The sequence below is a fragment of the Lampris incognitus genome, chromosome 2 (genome assembly GCF_029633865.1).
Source record: "Lampris incognitus isolate fLamInc1 chromosome 2, fLamInc1.hap2, whole genome shotgun sequence".
NCBI classification, from domain to species: Eukaryota; Metazoa; Chordata; class Actinopteri; order Lampriformes; family Lampridae; genus Lampris; species Lampris incognitus.
This window is the reverse complement of record NC_079212.1, coordinates 22,720,383-22,736,132: the sequence shown is the minus strand read 5'-3', so window position 1 is coordinate 22,736,132 and position 15,750 is coordinate 22,720,383. Positions and strand designations below refer to the sequence as shown.

The 15,750-nt window shown below is 45.4% G+C and overlaps 1 protein-coding gene across 1 annotated transcript; it reads right to left on the bottom strand.

Annotated features, from left to right (window-relative positions):
- Positions 1 to 2,054: 2,054 nt before the first annotated feature.
- On the bottom strand, positions 2,055 to 4,503 carry hoxc11a (homeobox C11a). Its single transcript, XM_056273980.1, has 2 exons — positions 3,753 to 4,503; positions 2,055 to 2,287 (listed from the first exon to the last, which is right to left on the bottom strand). Exons 1-2 carry the CDS (start codon positions 4,486 to 4,488, stop codon positions 2,055 to 2,057), a joined length of 969 nt encoding a protein of 322 aa, XP_056129955.1. The 5' UTR covers positions 4,489 to 4,503.
- Positions 4,504 to 15,750: the final 11,247 nt, after the last annotated feature.

Genomic DNA, 15,750 nt, shown 5'->3' with positions numbered 1-15,750 from the left:
AAAGACTACATTTAATTATGAATTGTAGTTAATGCACACGTGCAATCAGCATACACATGTTGGTGCAGACACCCTGTCCCACACACACCCATACACACACACACACACACACACACACACACACACACACACACACTTAAACAAAACGCTCCATTGCAACACTAAAATAAGTAAAAAATTAACATAACACATAACACTTATTTCCTTTCCCCCAGTTATCCTATGTTTGACGCAAGCTTACCACGTGGCCCAATTAGTCAACAACTACTTAAATGTAATTGTGATGGTATGTGCAGACAAAGGGGATCGGGTCCATTCATGCGAAATCTTCATTTCAGAAGCTTCGCTGTATTGGAATTTTCAAAACGGGCCTGATTTAACATGAAGTCGGTGAATGATCGATATAAAAAAAAATCCATTTTCAAATGAATTACGACGTCTTTTTCAGGGGTATCAATCAGACAACGTGTTGCTTTTCTTATCTGATATATGCTTGGATGAGATTGGTGGACATGGCGGCTGACCTAAGGGGGGAGGGGGAGGGGGGTTGGGAGTTTGGGTTGACGTTGTAACATACACAGACCGAGTTCATGTCGAAACCTCTTGCCAAGACCCCCCCCCCCCACGGATATCCAGTCTTGCTTGTTTACTATTTACTGCGGAAGTGAACGCCATTCCCCCGAACAGACGGTGCAATTAAGAGAAAAAAAATAGCCATTTAGTACCTCTGTCTTTATGGCAGTGTCTAGACTACAAGAGTGGCGATTCCATTTAGTGGGCACTAAAAAGTGGGTTAGCGTCCAGCTCTTTTCTCTGCATTTTCTCCCAGATCTTAGCTTCTATATGCTGGATGTCTAGCATGCGTACGGAAAATCCCGACCCACGGACCTCTCCGGAGCAATGTGACCTTCCATGTTTAATATGTGAACTGTGTAGGACCTCACCCCCGATAATCCTCCCTTACGCTCAACCCAAAGAGCCAGTTTAGCTCGGCTAATGCGCGTCACCGTGAATTAGCCGACAACTGGGGCCGCAGCGTGAGAACCTTATTAATGCGCGCCTTATATGCGCGCGAGGGGTGCACGTTATTTGTCGCAATTCTCGCGAGTAGGAAAAAAAAGAAGAAGAAGAATTAGCTCTTGACAGTTGTGTTCGCTAACACGATGACAGATACCACCACACAAAAGCACAAAGTCGGTTTTTTGGTTTTTGCCTATATATGTTTCTGTTTATTTCATAAGTATTCTTATATTAATGATACACAGGCCGACAGTCCGCTCCTCCTCTCAGAAAACAGAAGCACCAGAGTTTTTAAGCAAATAATTTAACGAGTGTTGGCGTTAAAGCTCTTAAAGTTGCATGGGCAGTGTAAGGAAACGTAGCAGCAGGGATTTTTGGGGGGGGGGGTTGGGGAGGGTGTGGGGGGGTGTGGGGGTGGAAACTCAACATAGATATAGGCCTATTTACACTCACGAATGCACACTGCATCATCGGCTATTCTGTACACGGGATATATTTTTCACAGATTGGATATCACAGTTCTCAATGGCGAAAAATGCAGCCTGTAAATGTTACTATTACTCGTTCACATTCTGGCCAAGAGAGAATTAGATAATGGCAGGCTATTATATACATAGACCAGAAAATGGGCAGGGAGGGGAGAAAAAAGGGGGTATCTGCGCAATACAAATGTTTCAAAGTGTCCTGTTACATTTGATATCTGACAAATAATACGTCTATAGAAACAGTTGAAGAAGACAATGAAGAGTCGTGATAAATAGGGGGGTGGACATACTCAAGAACAGTTTAAGGTATAAATGATTATTTCAATCAAGTGGGGGTCTTTTTGAAGACCAGCTAGAAATCCACTGCCGCCTGGTGTAGGCAATACGAAAATGGCGACATGTACCATGCAGGCCTAGCAACTCTCACTGTCCATTTTATCATTGCACCGTTGGTGAGATGGGCACCTCATGCCCACAATTACAATTCAATGAGATTAGAGAAGGCCTAAATGTCACTGAGCATCACACCGTGACATCGTACGCTTTCGCTCACAACAAGGGGTTTCCGGAGAAGTACTGCAGACGGTCTCTGCTCAGCTTCTTCTCTTTCATCCTCCTATTCTGAAACCAGATTTTAACCTGTCGGTCGGTGAGGTTCAACATTCGGGAAAGCTGAAGCCGTTTCTCTTTGTTGATGTAAACGTTAAAGAAGAACTCCCGCTCCAGCTCCCGAATCTGAAATTTGGAGTAGGGACACCTCTTCTTCCTTGTACGAGGGGTGCCTGAAGAAAATAAATAATAATCATCAGAGCCTGTCATCTACTTGTCACAGGAAAGGAAAAATAATGCCACATGCAAATTATCCCCCGATGTAGTGCTGAGTATAGGCAATAAAATGCAGATGCACATTATACAAACTATCACGAAGCTAGCGTTTCAGCCAACGTCCACCGAAGCCTATCAGGCTCCCAGCTAAACCTGCCCTAGTGTGAAATATCAGAATCCCTTAATATCATTTTACGGCGTGCAAGGACGTGTTTATCACTCACAACAACATACAACAACAAAAGTATATTGCTGCAAAATGTGCGTCACATTCCTTTGTAGCCAAACCAACAATTTAGACAATCCTTTGGCAGTCAATTGAGATGCATTGCCAGCGTTTGTAATAAAGCAAAAGTTATTTCTAGGCCATATCGATAGATAAGCTGGTTGCAGCAGTTTAATTAGAGTCGACCAGGAAGAAAGACCAAGTGTACAGAAATTTCACCTCGAATTATAGACTTGCAATGTGTAGCCGGACTGGGCTACGGTGTGCAACGAGGTTAAATAGCACTAGATTTTGGGTTAGTGCCTAAATGGCACGTTATTTTACGCATTGCCTCTGCAGGTCAAATTTTTGGATTTTATCTTGACACTGCTCCCTGCTTTAACAGCACTGCCTCGTCTACAGACAAGTCACAAATCTACTGTGGCAGATGCAAAAGAGAGAGAAAAAACACAAGCGTGTGACTTAAGCGTTTCACCGGCTACTGTAGGGGGGAACAGCATAAAATGCAAACCCATGCATTTCTCTCATATGGACGGAAAGCATGCAGCGAGTCCCTACCAGCTACTGCTTTGGTCGCTTGGTGTCTGTCTTTGAATGGAGGAAACAAGAAAAAGACGCCATTGTAAGTGATAAGACAGACATATAGATAGACATATAGATAGACAGATAGAGAGAGAGAGAGAGAGAGAGAGAGAGAGAGAGAGAGAGAGAGAGAGAGAGAGAGAGAGAGAGAGAGAGAGAGAGAGATAGAGAGACAGATAGATAGATGGCGCGTTTAGTTCGTAGTAAAGTGTGTAATAATCTATACACCATGTCTTTCGCAGGGGAAGCTAGTCCTAAAAAGGCAAAATTCACAGTACGCCAGAACCAATGTTCTGCCCAATTGGCTTTTACTCCCGACAGCCCGACGAGAAAATCCCTTAAAATGCCCAACGCAAGTTCATGATCAAAGTTAGCATTTGTCACAATAGCGCGCTCTTAAAATTTCACAGACTCTCCCGATAGACGCGTCTGTGTATAACATCCCTTTTTTTCAAAGCGCTTTCCCATCGTAAAAATTCTTCTCGTCGGGAAGAAAGAGCTTTGTAGGTTATAATAAAATCCTTTGAATGCTTATAAAACTCCACATAAAATCTGACCGACAAAACACCGGGCTAGTCCCTTAACCTTTCCCCATTTACAGCTTCGGTACCTACTCGAGTGGCTGCTGCTCTTGCTGCTGCTGCCGTCCTTGGTCGCCGACGACGTGCAGGAGCCCGAGTTCGTATGTCCCTCCTCATCCTCGGGGTCCTTTTCCTGGTCTTGGGCGCCGGGTATCGAGGCGGTCGTCTGCTGCTGCTGCTGCTGCTGCTGCTGCTGGTGCTGCGGCTGCTGCGGCGGCGACTCGGTCTCCAGCTTGCTCGCCTCGCCCTTCTGTAAACAATTGTCTGACTGAGTGTCCGCACCGCAGTACGCGGTCTCGAAAAAGCGGTCGAAGCCTTGCGGGAGGACGTTGTTTTTGCCCACGCCGGAGTAGAATCCCGTGGAGGGGTGGTTGGAGCCTGGATGGTGATGGTGGTGGCTGTACACACTCTCGTTCTTCATAAGCATTTCTGTCATGGTGGATGGTGGAAGACAGTCTCTGTGCACCAGATCCTCTCCTGAATAGCACGGTGCATAATTGCTTCTGTGGTGCCATTTACTCGCAGGGTCCAAGCCGTATGAAACTTCCCGCACCGGCTGCACTTGAGACAGATTCGTGGAATAAGGGTAGCTAATCTGCCGCGACGGGGCCTGTGGAAGGAACGAGGAGACGGCGGAAAACTCGGGGACGTAGTAAGTGCAGCTGGGGAGGTAGATGTTAGACGCGCAGCCCGTCCTGTCCCCAAACTCGGACGTCCGGTCCTTGCGCGTCTGGGAGCAGAAGTTGCCCAGATTCACCGAGTTAAACATCTTTCTCTCGCGCCCCGCACTATAGGTAGATGTTTTGGATTCGAACTGCAGAAGGGGAAAATTTGGGAAGGCGAGATGACGCGCAATCCGTCTAAGTCGCCCCGCAGACACGTGATCGAAAGTAGATATTGTCATATATCAATTTGGAACAGTTGAATGTGTAGGAGTGGTTCGCTTAGGTAAGATCTAGGAGGTTCAAACGATTAATTTTCAAACACCACGGGAGCACTGCGAAAACCAGTAACAGATCCCCGTTCCTTGGCTCAGACCATGACAATTAGAGAAAGATGTGTGATGTGTGTTTATATTCATTTGCTGCTTGTAGCCTAGCTATAGCTATAGCTGCCTAAATAGGGCTAGGCTGCACATTGCACTCAGTGGCATGCATTTATAGTGTTATTGGAATTTTACAGGTAAGGTTATTGTTATTATTATTATTATCCTCATTCTTATTATAATGATCATTATCATCATTAATATTATTAATATTAATATTATCATCAATAATGATTAACCACCACTATCCTTAATCCTTAGGCCTGCTAACATTCAAATTCTATATGAATAGTTATAATGTTATTATATTTTAATCACCACATTACATGCGGTTGTATTGGGGGAGACCAGGCTGAATTAACAACACCGATGGACGTGATTATAGTTCAAACATGATATGCACCCTTTAAAAGAGGGACCACACTCGTGGCTCCGCTGTGCGGAAAGGTGGAAACACGTCCATGTCTCCAACTCTCCGAGTCCTCCTTTAACACAGCCACGCTGTTTTATACAGTTAAACCGTCATATTTTAGACAATTGTTGAGGAGGCGGTGGGGGGAGAGGGGGGAGGGGGGACTGTCTTGATAGTGATCCCATCGTCCAAGGGTGAGTATATGCTATGGCCAATATCAATCAGCTTTGATAAAACCTTCCCCATCATTAGTAATGTTGGTTTCCTGCACAACAATTATCCAAGTTGCCGCCGTCCTTCCCACTCCGAGCTCGCCACTGAGAGCGAGGGCGTCGCGGCTCATCATGTACAACCGATACCGGGGATCACCGTGTCCCCGGGAAATGACGTGGAATCAAATGTTTTCGGGGGGGGGGGGGGTCACACGCCACGTTCGCCGGCCGAACGTGTTGTGTGTCCGCCCTGCCAGTTGACTTTGGATCATGACAGAGTCCACGGAGGACAACCGTGCACAATTCAAGGCCACAGTTCCCACCGAGGGAAGACGAGCGTTTAGCAGCCAGCCAAGTTTAACCTTGGGCCACGCGGAGCTTCCGGTGGGCATCTGCCTTCCAGGGGAGCGTACACGTCAAAAGCAGACGAACATGCTAGTGCCCGTTGGTTTGTACATTTTCGCATTAAGAGGTAGAGTTTTTATTTTATGTGTGTTTTATGCAGACTGCACCCCCTCCTCCTCCTCCTCCTCCCCAACACACCACCACGAAAAGAAATACACACTCTCTGCAAACAGACACACCGAGAGTCTGGGGCGTGAAATCACTCGAAAAGGATCCACTTCTTAAATAAATGAAACGTATGCGGATCAAGATCTTGTGGTGTGCAGAGCTTGCAAGTGTCCTACCGAGCTTCCTGCAGACAGACGCCTGCTGCCTGCACAGGGGCCTGTTAATCAGCCCATGCTCCACAACGCCTTGTTTCTGAAAATAAAAAATAAACAAGTCCCCGGTTGATATTCGAAGGCTTTGAGATCGTTTCCACGAGAATGTCGAAATTTATTTGCACCTAACGACGTGAGCTGAGAACATGGCTATTCTATGGAAATAATGATAATAAAAGACAAAAAAAAAGAAAAAAAGTGTAATAAAATGAGTGGTTTGAAGAGAACGATGCGTCTGTGCGGCTCTTTCCTGGTGTCCCTGTAAACTTTTAATTGTCCTTTTGAGGCCCATTGGCGAACCTTTATAGACTAAATGATGCAATACAAGGTGAAATTAATATGATGGCCTATTGTTTACGATGATAGTCCGCTATCTAAATGTTTCAGTAGACTTTGGAAGCATTATCTTATTGCCCTATAACACCGCCGGCCAATACCGCATCACCCAGGGGGATGCGGGTATCTATCTATGAAAATAATGCTATCCTCTATGGTGGCTTACAGTGGGGGTGGGGGGGGGGAATAAGCATCATGTGTCAACTTCAACGTTTGCAACGGCTATGGGGTCGTGCGTGGGTTTCTGCAAAAGGCGGTGGCATTGGCGTTCGGGTTGTTTACTACCTATATAGGCAAAGGGTTAACTTAAGAGATGCATCCTGCATCCAAGTACAAAGAAAGCAGACAGCTGTCCAGACACAGCACTTGAATTTGACCACTAAAATTCTCCCTACGTCCACCATAAAAACCCCCGAATGGCTGTATGCCTTTGTTCTATAGAAAACAAATAAAGGGTGAGAATGAGAGGAATTCGCAAAGCAGGCAGCTCACCGCCAAGGTGTCCCCTCGAGTGAAAACAAAGTGATGCGTTTGAATATTTCACATCACATCCGAGGTGAGATGGAATATTTATTTTTTTTTATTTTTATTTATTTATCTATTTTTTTAATGGCGGTGTTTGATCAGCCCATGCTATGAGTCATGGTGTAAATTGGGGTGGTGGGGTTGCACACTTGTTTTAACATTCTGGTTGAGGGGAGGGGGGGTCAATAATTTTCTGCAAATGATCGAAAATAACGTTAGGATCAATAGAATTTAACGTAAGCAGGTAAAGTGTGTGCAAGGGGGCAATGGTGTGTGTGCTTTATTTTCAGCTTCGCAATGGAAAACCACGGGTCTCCATTTTTTGGGGGGGGGGGGTGAATTAATCGCTCCGCCATTGGGGACCATTATTAACATATACGTGGCCTATATGGGGAAATGTTTGACACATGCTTGCATGCCACCTTTTTCGACCTTCGCGGTTGCGTAACAGCCACGCCTCAAAATATCACTGACAATTTCTCTATTACCAAATATAATGGCGCACAGTGTAAAGTACTAGCGCACAAATAGTAAGTACTAGCGACTTAAAGGGGTCATGAAGTGAGTTCGGTGTCTGACAAAAATGAATAACTGCAGTACAAATATGAGAGCGCGAGACGGTGAATGGGGGCGTTCAGAAATCATCCACATACCTCCATTTTGTCAGTTTTTGTTTTTGTTTTGGAAATGGAAAGCATCCATGAGGGGGGAAATCTAATTTCAAACGGAACAAAACCATAAAATCCCAATTTTTAATATGCAGTATAGGGTAGCTGCTGCGGACAGACTGCTCCGTCCGAAGCAACGCTGTCACATCATTCCCTCATTATAACCACTTCCCCAGCGCGGATCGCACGCTTTACACGAGCACGGCGCAGGTATGCATGATCCTGAATTCAATCCCGACTTACAAAAAAACCACAGGGCAAAAACGCCAAAAAACCCATAGGACTCGCACGTGAGACGAGCTTTAATAGGCTGCAGAGTTGCGTGCATCAAAGGAATCAACGCTTCAAAAGCAAAAACGGGCATCCAAAGCAGTAGAGAAGCCTGCTTAACCTGAACACAGTGGGCTATTTGTAATAATGAGCTATAATGTGGCAACCCCAAGTTCATGATAATATCATACTCTGCAGGGTTTGAACGCCGACTATTCTCGCCCTGGTGGCCTAGCACACACACACCAACAAAAAAAAAAGAAAAAAAAAGTGAACACGGTTCAAGCATGTGTTTATCCCCTATCGGTCGCCTCACAACAGCTGATATCCTTTTAGCAGTAGGACCCAGCGAGGGCTGCCGGGGCTTGCACCAAATAAGCAGGCTAAAAGATATGCAGAGTTTGACCGCAAAAGGTTGTGTTTGACTTATCCGTTTCCTGTCGGTGCTAAGCGAAGACGCGCGGGGTCTTGTGATGATAAAAAAAAAACAAAAAAAAAACGCGTCGGTTTCCAAAAGGCGGATTACATTTAGAAAGGGGGCTGAAAATGGTCTTTTTGAGTCCTCCTTAGCCGAATTAGGTGTTGTAAATATTTGCCATTCTCCACTTAAACATCACTATTCGACCACTGACTTTACGACAGCATCTGGGGGAATTTAAGCTATGTATTTTTGCCACGCACCATAATTACGATAGTAAAGTGTAGGTGTCAGCCTCTTGCTGCGAAAAGAAACTATCAGCTAAAAAAAAAAAGAAGAAAAAAATGGCTGCTCTAAACACTGCAATCTGTTGGGGCATTTTCGGAGATTTAAAGACGACTCTCCTGTGCGAGGGGATGCTATTTTAAAAATGCTAAGCATCTATTAAAGAAAAAGAAAAAAAAGCCCTTGTGATACGACGCGCGCGCCCACACACGCGCGCGCGCGCGGGCGCCCACACAACAATTACGCGTCTTTTCACCGTAACGCGGCAGCGCCGTTAGTGTGCGGGTGAGTGTTATTTCATATTAAAGCGGCTTGAAGTCAGAGCTAAAAGAGGGAAGCGTGTGTAATCATATTACTGTCCCCTCATGGCCTAGATAAATTTAATTGGATGTAAGTCGGGCAGTTAAACTTGGCGGTATGAGCTGTGAACACTTTAAAGCAACAGCAGAGAGCCTTGTTTTTACTGAGGTCTCTGTGAATGCACCTAGCGTGAAGCCTTTGCACTGTGGCAACAATGGCAACAAGATGAAGATGCGTGTGTGCGTGCGTGTGCGTGTGTGTGTGTGTGCGTGCGTGCTGTTACATTTCGAGAGTATTTTGCTCTCAAACACTATACAGGACATGGTTTCCAGCTCTCACAGTGAAGCAAGATCTGGTATACTGTAAGTTTTCAGTGGATTTGCATGGAGACTGTTGCCTTTAGCTGCAATTTATGAAATAAAGGAGATACTTGGCACCTCCAGGGGAAGCTGGAACATGGTGCACTACCCTCACTCAGTTCAACAAAGCTTGTCTGGCCAGAAATGCTGGTTAGGTGTAGAGATTAGGCTAGGATTGGTCATTTTCCCAACAGGTCCCGTTGTGTCATGGCCTTTTCAGCATCACACAGACAAAATGCGCAAGGCTTGAGTGGTTACATAGCTTTGCCTTTCTCCAGCGGCGAAACGTTTTTGGGAATATGTTGATATTAAAATATAGCTAATTGAATAACGGGTGCTATTGGTCGCTGCGTATTTCTGAAAAAAATGCTTTGCGTTGAAGACGCATCGGAGCGCACAACAGGAACACGTGTAGCCCGTTAAAAACCGAAGGCATGCGAATAAGTCACTTACTTTCATGTTATCTGGGGATCATTTCTGCATAATATGAACGCAGATCATGTCAAATAAGGCTAATTTCTAATACAAATACGATCCGCTTAAATTTATTTCAAATTTTGCCCGGAGTCATTGCAAAAAAAAAAAAAACTCTTCGGCGTTATTAGCAAATAAGAAATAAACTGGATGACACTCGTTGTCATGGAGATATCAGGTGCAATTAAATACCAGAATAATAATGATGATAAAACTGCTAACCCACGCAAAACGCCTGAAATAAAGTCAATATACAGCCAATAACGCAGCCGTGTTACTTCTGAGCAGTTGAACGTGTGTAATTTTCAGTACACATTTTCCGGGTTGGTTTCGATCCATCTGAGCACGCGCTACACCGGTGTGTTCATAACGCAGCGTGGTGTCCTCCAATTAGCGGTGGTCAGCGCTGCTCCCACGTAAGGCTGGACAACTTACATATCGCCATAACGTCTTCTCAGGCGCCCATAGCCTCAACGTACATGCCGGTGTAGTCTGAGCCGCAGAAGCCTCCCGAGCCATATAGACATGTACCACGCATTGTGACGCCGCTCAAAAAAAATGTAAGAAAAAAAAAATCCGGCCTAATTAGAAAACGAATCCAAGACGCCGAGTGACCTTGGCAACTGCGCATACGCACGTTACCCATGCCGGGCTAAACGAAAAGGCGCGAATCGGCCATTGCCTATCGGGGAGAAATGGCTCATATACTTGACCTTCATTTGGTGCGAGTGCCTTGCCGGGGCCTTATGGCGGACCCGGCAGGGAGCTAGTCTACCTCTTCAGACGAGCGCACACTATAGGGGTGCTAACATGGGGACCAAGTGACGAAACGTCGCGCACCACGGCGTGCCATTTATTTACACCGCAAAAAAATAACCAGATTCAACAGCTGATGCTAACAAACCCATACCATCGAGGAGGCACCTCAAGGGCTGACTTGTGTTACCATGGAGCCAGAAAGTGGCCTAACTACGATTTGTATCGATCGTATCTTGTGAGGTGTCCGATGGAATATATGATAATAGGCTAGATAAGAACGGCTAATACCTCTACTGTATCTATATGGAGGAGTCGCCCGGCTCTATTTATTTAAATAGGAGGGGAAATATAATGAGCGGCCACTTGCTCAGGAGTCTGAAGAGCGGTCTGTAAGACTGCTTCCCACCTTACATTAAGGAATGCTGGGCGAGATGCTACCAAGACGCAGAGGCACTGAAGGAAAGAGAGAGAGAGAGAGAGAGAGAGAGAGAGAGAGAGAGAGAGAGAGAGAGAGAGAGAGAGAGAGAGAGAGAGACAAAGCGCTCCTGGTAAAACCATTCAATATCAATATGCGTCATCACAGGGGGGAAATGGACTAAGATATACATCAGAAGATATTTTGATATATACCTTACCTTCTTTCTCTGGATGACATCAACACTTCAATCCACACACACACACACACACACACACACACACACACACACACACACACACACACACACAACAAACGCGTACGTCGGCGCACACCGCTCATACGCGCTCGCAAGCACACACACACGCACTCACGCATGCACACACACACACTCACTCACGCACACACACGCACGCACACACTTTTGTATAGGAACAACATTGCTCTTCTCCATTTCTCTCGCCAGCTTGGTGCCATAAACGGCAGAGGGGCGGCCGGGGACCTAGACCACATGACACACAAGTTCTCTGCGAAGGGCAATGTGACGCTGACTGACCTTTGGGACAGGAGACAGGCCACCATAAACAGATTTAGCCAGTCTCAAAGTCAAAAGTGCTCGAGAGCATTGAAAGAGCGATTGTAAAAAAAAAGAAAAAAACCTCGCAAAGCCAACTGAGATTTACCCCATGCTACCATCCCAATGTTGGCTGGCTGTCTGAAACAGCGATGCCTTTTAGCTGTGTATGTTCACCGTATGGCATTAATACTGGGAAACATACTGAGTAAGGATGCAGGAATGGCAAAGATCTGCAGACCAGCATAACCTGTTGTTTACTGAGGGGAAGCTATCAGCTCCTGTATGAGGGATATTGAGAGTACAGCCAAACCGCCCTCCCAGGAGCGCTATGCTATTTGGATTGTTCAATAGAAGCCATTGGGACATTTTGGAGCTCTTTCGTCACAGGCAACAATAAAATTGCATGAAATAAAAAGTGGAGTACGAAATTCTTGACTGGTTAAAATGCCCGGAAGAGTTGAAAACACCGCAACAGCAAAGGTCGTACTTGAAGTTCAAGTTAAAAGCGTATGCTTAGATAGCCCCCGTTTGATCACCAGGCAGCCACGCCATTCTCTCAACTGGAAAGAACTTTTTTTTGGGGGGGGGGGAGAAGAAGAAGCAGAAGAAAGAAAAATAGACACAGGAATCACCTGTTTACCCCAGGAAGTCTAAAATTTTGTGTGAAGCATCCTTCATTTTCCCCATCAAAATAAACACAAATACGCAACACACTGTATATGCTTTTGACGTTTGCAGCACAGCTGCCATGTATGCACACAGGCACATTTCGTCGTCGACAAAGACAAAAGAAAAACATTTATTTGTATTTTCTCATGTTGTGCTGCAGTGTTTTTTTTGGCCTTGACATCTCCATCTACATGTTTTGCGGCGTGCAACAACGCTCAATGTGCCGCTGTAACAAAACGTGACGCACGCCACGCTGGCGATCGATCCAACGTTACGTCATTATAAATTATGGTTTGCGATATCTGCGAGCCCCCCCCCCAAACACTACAATCAGAAGCATATTTTGTGGTTCTGACCGAGGTGTCCCTCCCTGAGGCTCATGCACAAACCGAGTATGACGGGCCGCAGCTGCAACAGCGTCGGGGAGGGTTTTCCTGTCACCCCGGAACCGTGAGTCCTCCTGGATCTCACCAAGACAACAGCCTAACGCAGGATACGTATTTATGGCGTTGCTTTGCGAAAGATGTTCACTCTGATCACATAGTATATGGAGACTTGTCTTTCCGCTGAATTTAAGAGCTCTTGGTCTGATCTCAGCAGGGGGGGGGATCTGCCTTTAATAGCGGATATTATTAAGAGATTTGACTCCACTCTCCAGTCAATAATTAACATCGTTGCATGTCTGAATAACATTGCAGTACCCATTATCAGCCGTGCGTAAAGAATACACGCGTCAAATCACACGTACACCTTTGTCTCTCGTACCGAGGAGTATCTTTAAACAATCCTGACCCGAGTCTACGTGTCATCTACAAATCATCTGGTTGAAAGTGCAGGGTATATAGTTACAAAACTAATCCACTTCAGATTGCTCATTGTGCAACCTTCTTTTTTTTATCAGATGCGTAATTCTTCCCATTGGACATGTGAACACGTTTTCCCGACACATAACGAGATACAAGACGTCGGCCTTGCCTGGTTTGGAGAAAACGCGGGGTTAGATAAACACATAGTACAAGGGCGGTGACATAATTAGGCTAAAATTTCCCATATTCCTTTGAACACGTGCGATTTTAATAGATGCGTCTGTTGGGATATATGCACGTTGCAACCTGAAGGAAGCATTGCGTCCGATCAACAAAAAAAATAGAAATAAAATAGCGCCATCATCCCCAGCATAAACACCATGGCGATCCTACGCACATCAACGCCTTATAGCGCGTTATAATCGTTTTATAACGACGAAGGCATTTAAACTGCGAAACCGGGGCTTTGGCACGAGGTTAATAACGTCCTTCGGACTTGCAAACGGTTATTGCATCCATGTTTGCATCCACCCAAAGTCTTTCGCGCGGCCTGCCTGCAGCGCGAGGGCTCTCATCTAAACGTCAGATGTCTTTCTTAACCGATACGTTCTGCTGTGGAAGAAAAAAAAATAAAGGTCACAATAAAAATCGTTTGTGGGCAAATTAAATGGGGGTCAGCTTTGATCTAACAAACTAGTTGTGATCATGCACAAACTGTCAGACCATTCCCTCGGTCCCTAACTCGGTAGCAGGAGCCGCCGTTCACAGTTCACTGAAATGGCAACATCTGATCTCCTTTGCCGAGAGAAGGGTGGGACACTTTCCGCTGAAATCCCTTCAACCAATATCTGGTTCAGGCAAATGCGCTGAACGCTCGCTGATAGGAAAATGGTGCATGGACATGCATTGCTTTACACCTTGTTGCCAGTAGGGAGTGCTTTGCGGATTTCAAACTGCGGGTTAAAACCCGTTGCTTTTTCAGATGTTTGAGATAAAATACTAATTTTCTATACGCGTGTGTTGATTTAAACGAGGTTTTTTTTTTTGGTGTAAAACTCTAACGTGCTCTAATACGTGATGCAAACCGGGACGTATAAGATGCATGGGGGGGATAGCAAGGCCTCGCGCCCTGTCTATGGAGCATTGGGGTGTGACCCTATTACCGCTTTACAGAGCTACTGCGCGTTTAGCTGCGCCATAACGGGCCTGCGGTGTGGCCAACTTCAGAAGAAAGGCGGAATTGCCGATAAAAGGGCCGTGCAGGTAAACGAAATGAGAAGATCCGCTCGTTTGGGTTTTCATCAAATCCAAGTGCACGCTCAGGTTTAGGATGCGCAAATCAGCAGCCATTTTGCATGGGCGATACGCCCTCTCGGATCGATACCGCCGTATCTGGGCGAGCCGTGAAATGAAAATGGACCTACCTGTGTGGGCGCGTAGCGCCTGCTATCACCTCACAGCATGCTCAATTAGGTGCCAACAAAATGTCCTCTAAAAGGCTTCCTAGTTGGCCCTGTGATGTTATGAATCCCTTATCTCTCCATGCGGCAACTCGCCTATCTGTTAAAACACATATTAAGGTCACGATAAACAAAGCAGCAGTGGGGGGGGGGCAGATCTGGGATGCCCGTATTTTGGGTGGCAACGCAAGCAGCAATAAACGGAGGCAAAGCCAACAAACTTTTCAAATATTCTGTTTATTGGAGACCTTACGCATATACATTCATATCGTTATGACGTTTTACAAGACAACGTAGCAATCCTCACAAGCGCCGATAAAGGGAATGCGATGAGGGAAGAAAAGAAAGAAGGATAACAAACAGCTACTACTACACCGACCGTCTTCAATGCGTGATGTGTACAGCACGCCATCATCTCTTGCATATATCACGTCTCATATCCATTCATAGAGGTACATACATAACAGGCCTGCGATTCCCCCACCCTTCCCGACCACACCCAGGCCACGTGGAATGCGAGATTGTACGAGACCAACAATAACATAAAAACATTATCATATAGGGGGTGTAGGGGGGGACCCTTAGGACAGGATGTGGATAGTATCATATGTAATTTCATTTTACAAAGTTATACACGTGGAGTACAAGATAAGGAAAGGGACAAGAGACAACGATGTAAAGTAGAACAAATTAGCATAATAGGCTTGACATTTCCTCCGCCCTCTGAGCCAACGACAATAATAATAATAATAATAATAATAATAATAATGATTTCTTGGTAGCTTGATTTGTACTTGATTTAGTTTATGAGGAACTCTGCAAAAAAAAAATTTTTTTTAAACTTCAAGAAACTGCAGGACGTCGCTTATAGCTATTTAACATCACAGCATGCCGCAAATACATTTCACCGCTATAGCCTACTCGTTACACATGACGTAATTAAGGGTGTACACACGTAGGCCCGTTATAAAACTTTTCTCAGTTTTTTTTTACATAGAAGATAATTTTTTTCCCGCCAGGAGCACCACGATTAAATGATGTCCTTTAAGGACTAAATACTCCCCCCCTCCCCCTCCCCCCCTCCCCCCCCTCCCCCCCCCCCCTCCCCCCCCCCTCCCCCCCCCTCCCCCCCCTCCCCCCCCGCGCTATTCTCTGTTTTGATCGGATTCATCCAAAAAAACAACATAAAAAAAGCAAAACAATAATGAATGATAAGAGATCCCAGCGATTTCTTTTTGGAATAGACTATTCGTAAATTGGCACAAAACGCACGTGAACTCTTGATAGCAGCTCAGAACCGTGTATATAAAAAACAA

Coding starts and splice junctions, on each gene's coding strand:
- hoxc11a (XM_056273980.1), bottom strand. CDS start 4,488: ATGTTTAACTCGGTGAATCTGGGCAACTTCTGCTCCCAGACGCGCAAG. Junction 2,288..3,752: donor CAAGAGCAGCAGCCACTCGA/GTAGGTACCGAA, acceptor TATTTTCTTCAG/GCACCCCTCGTACAAGGAAG.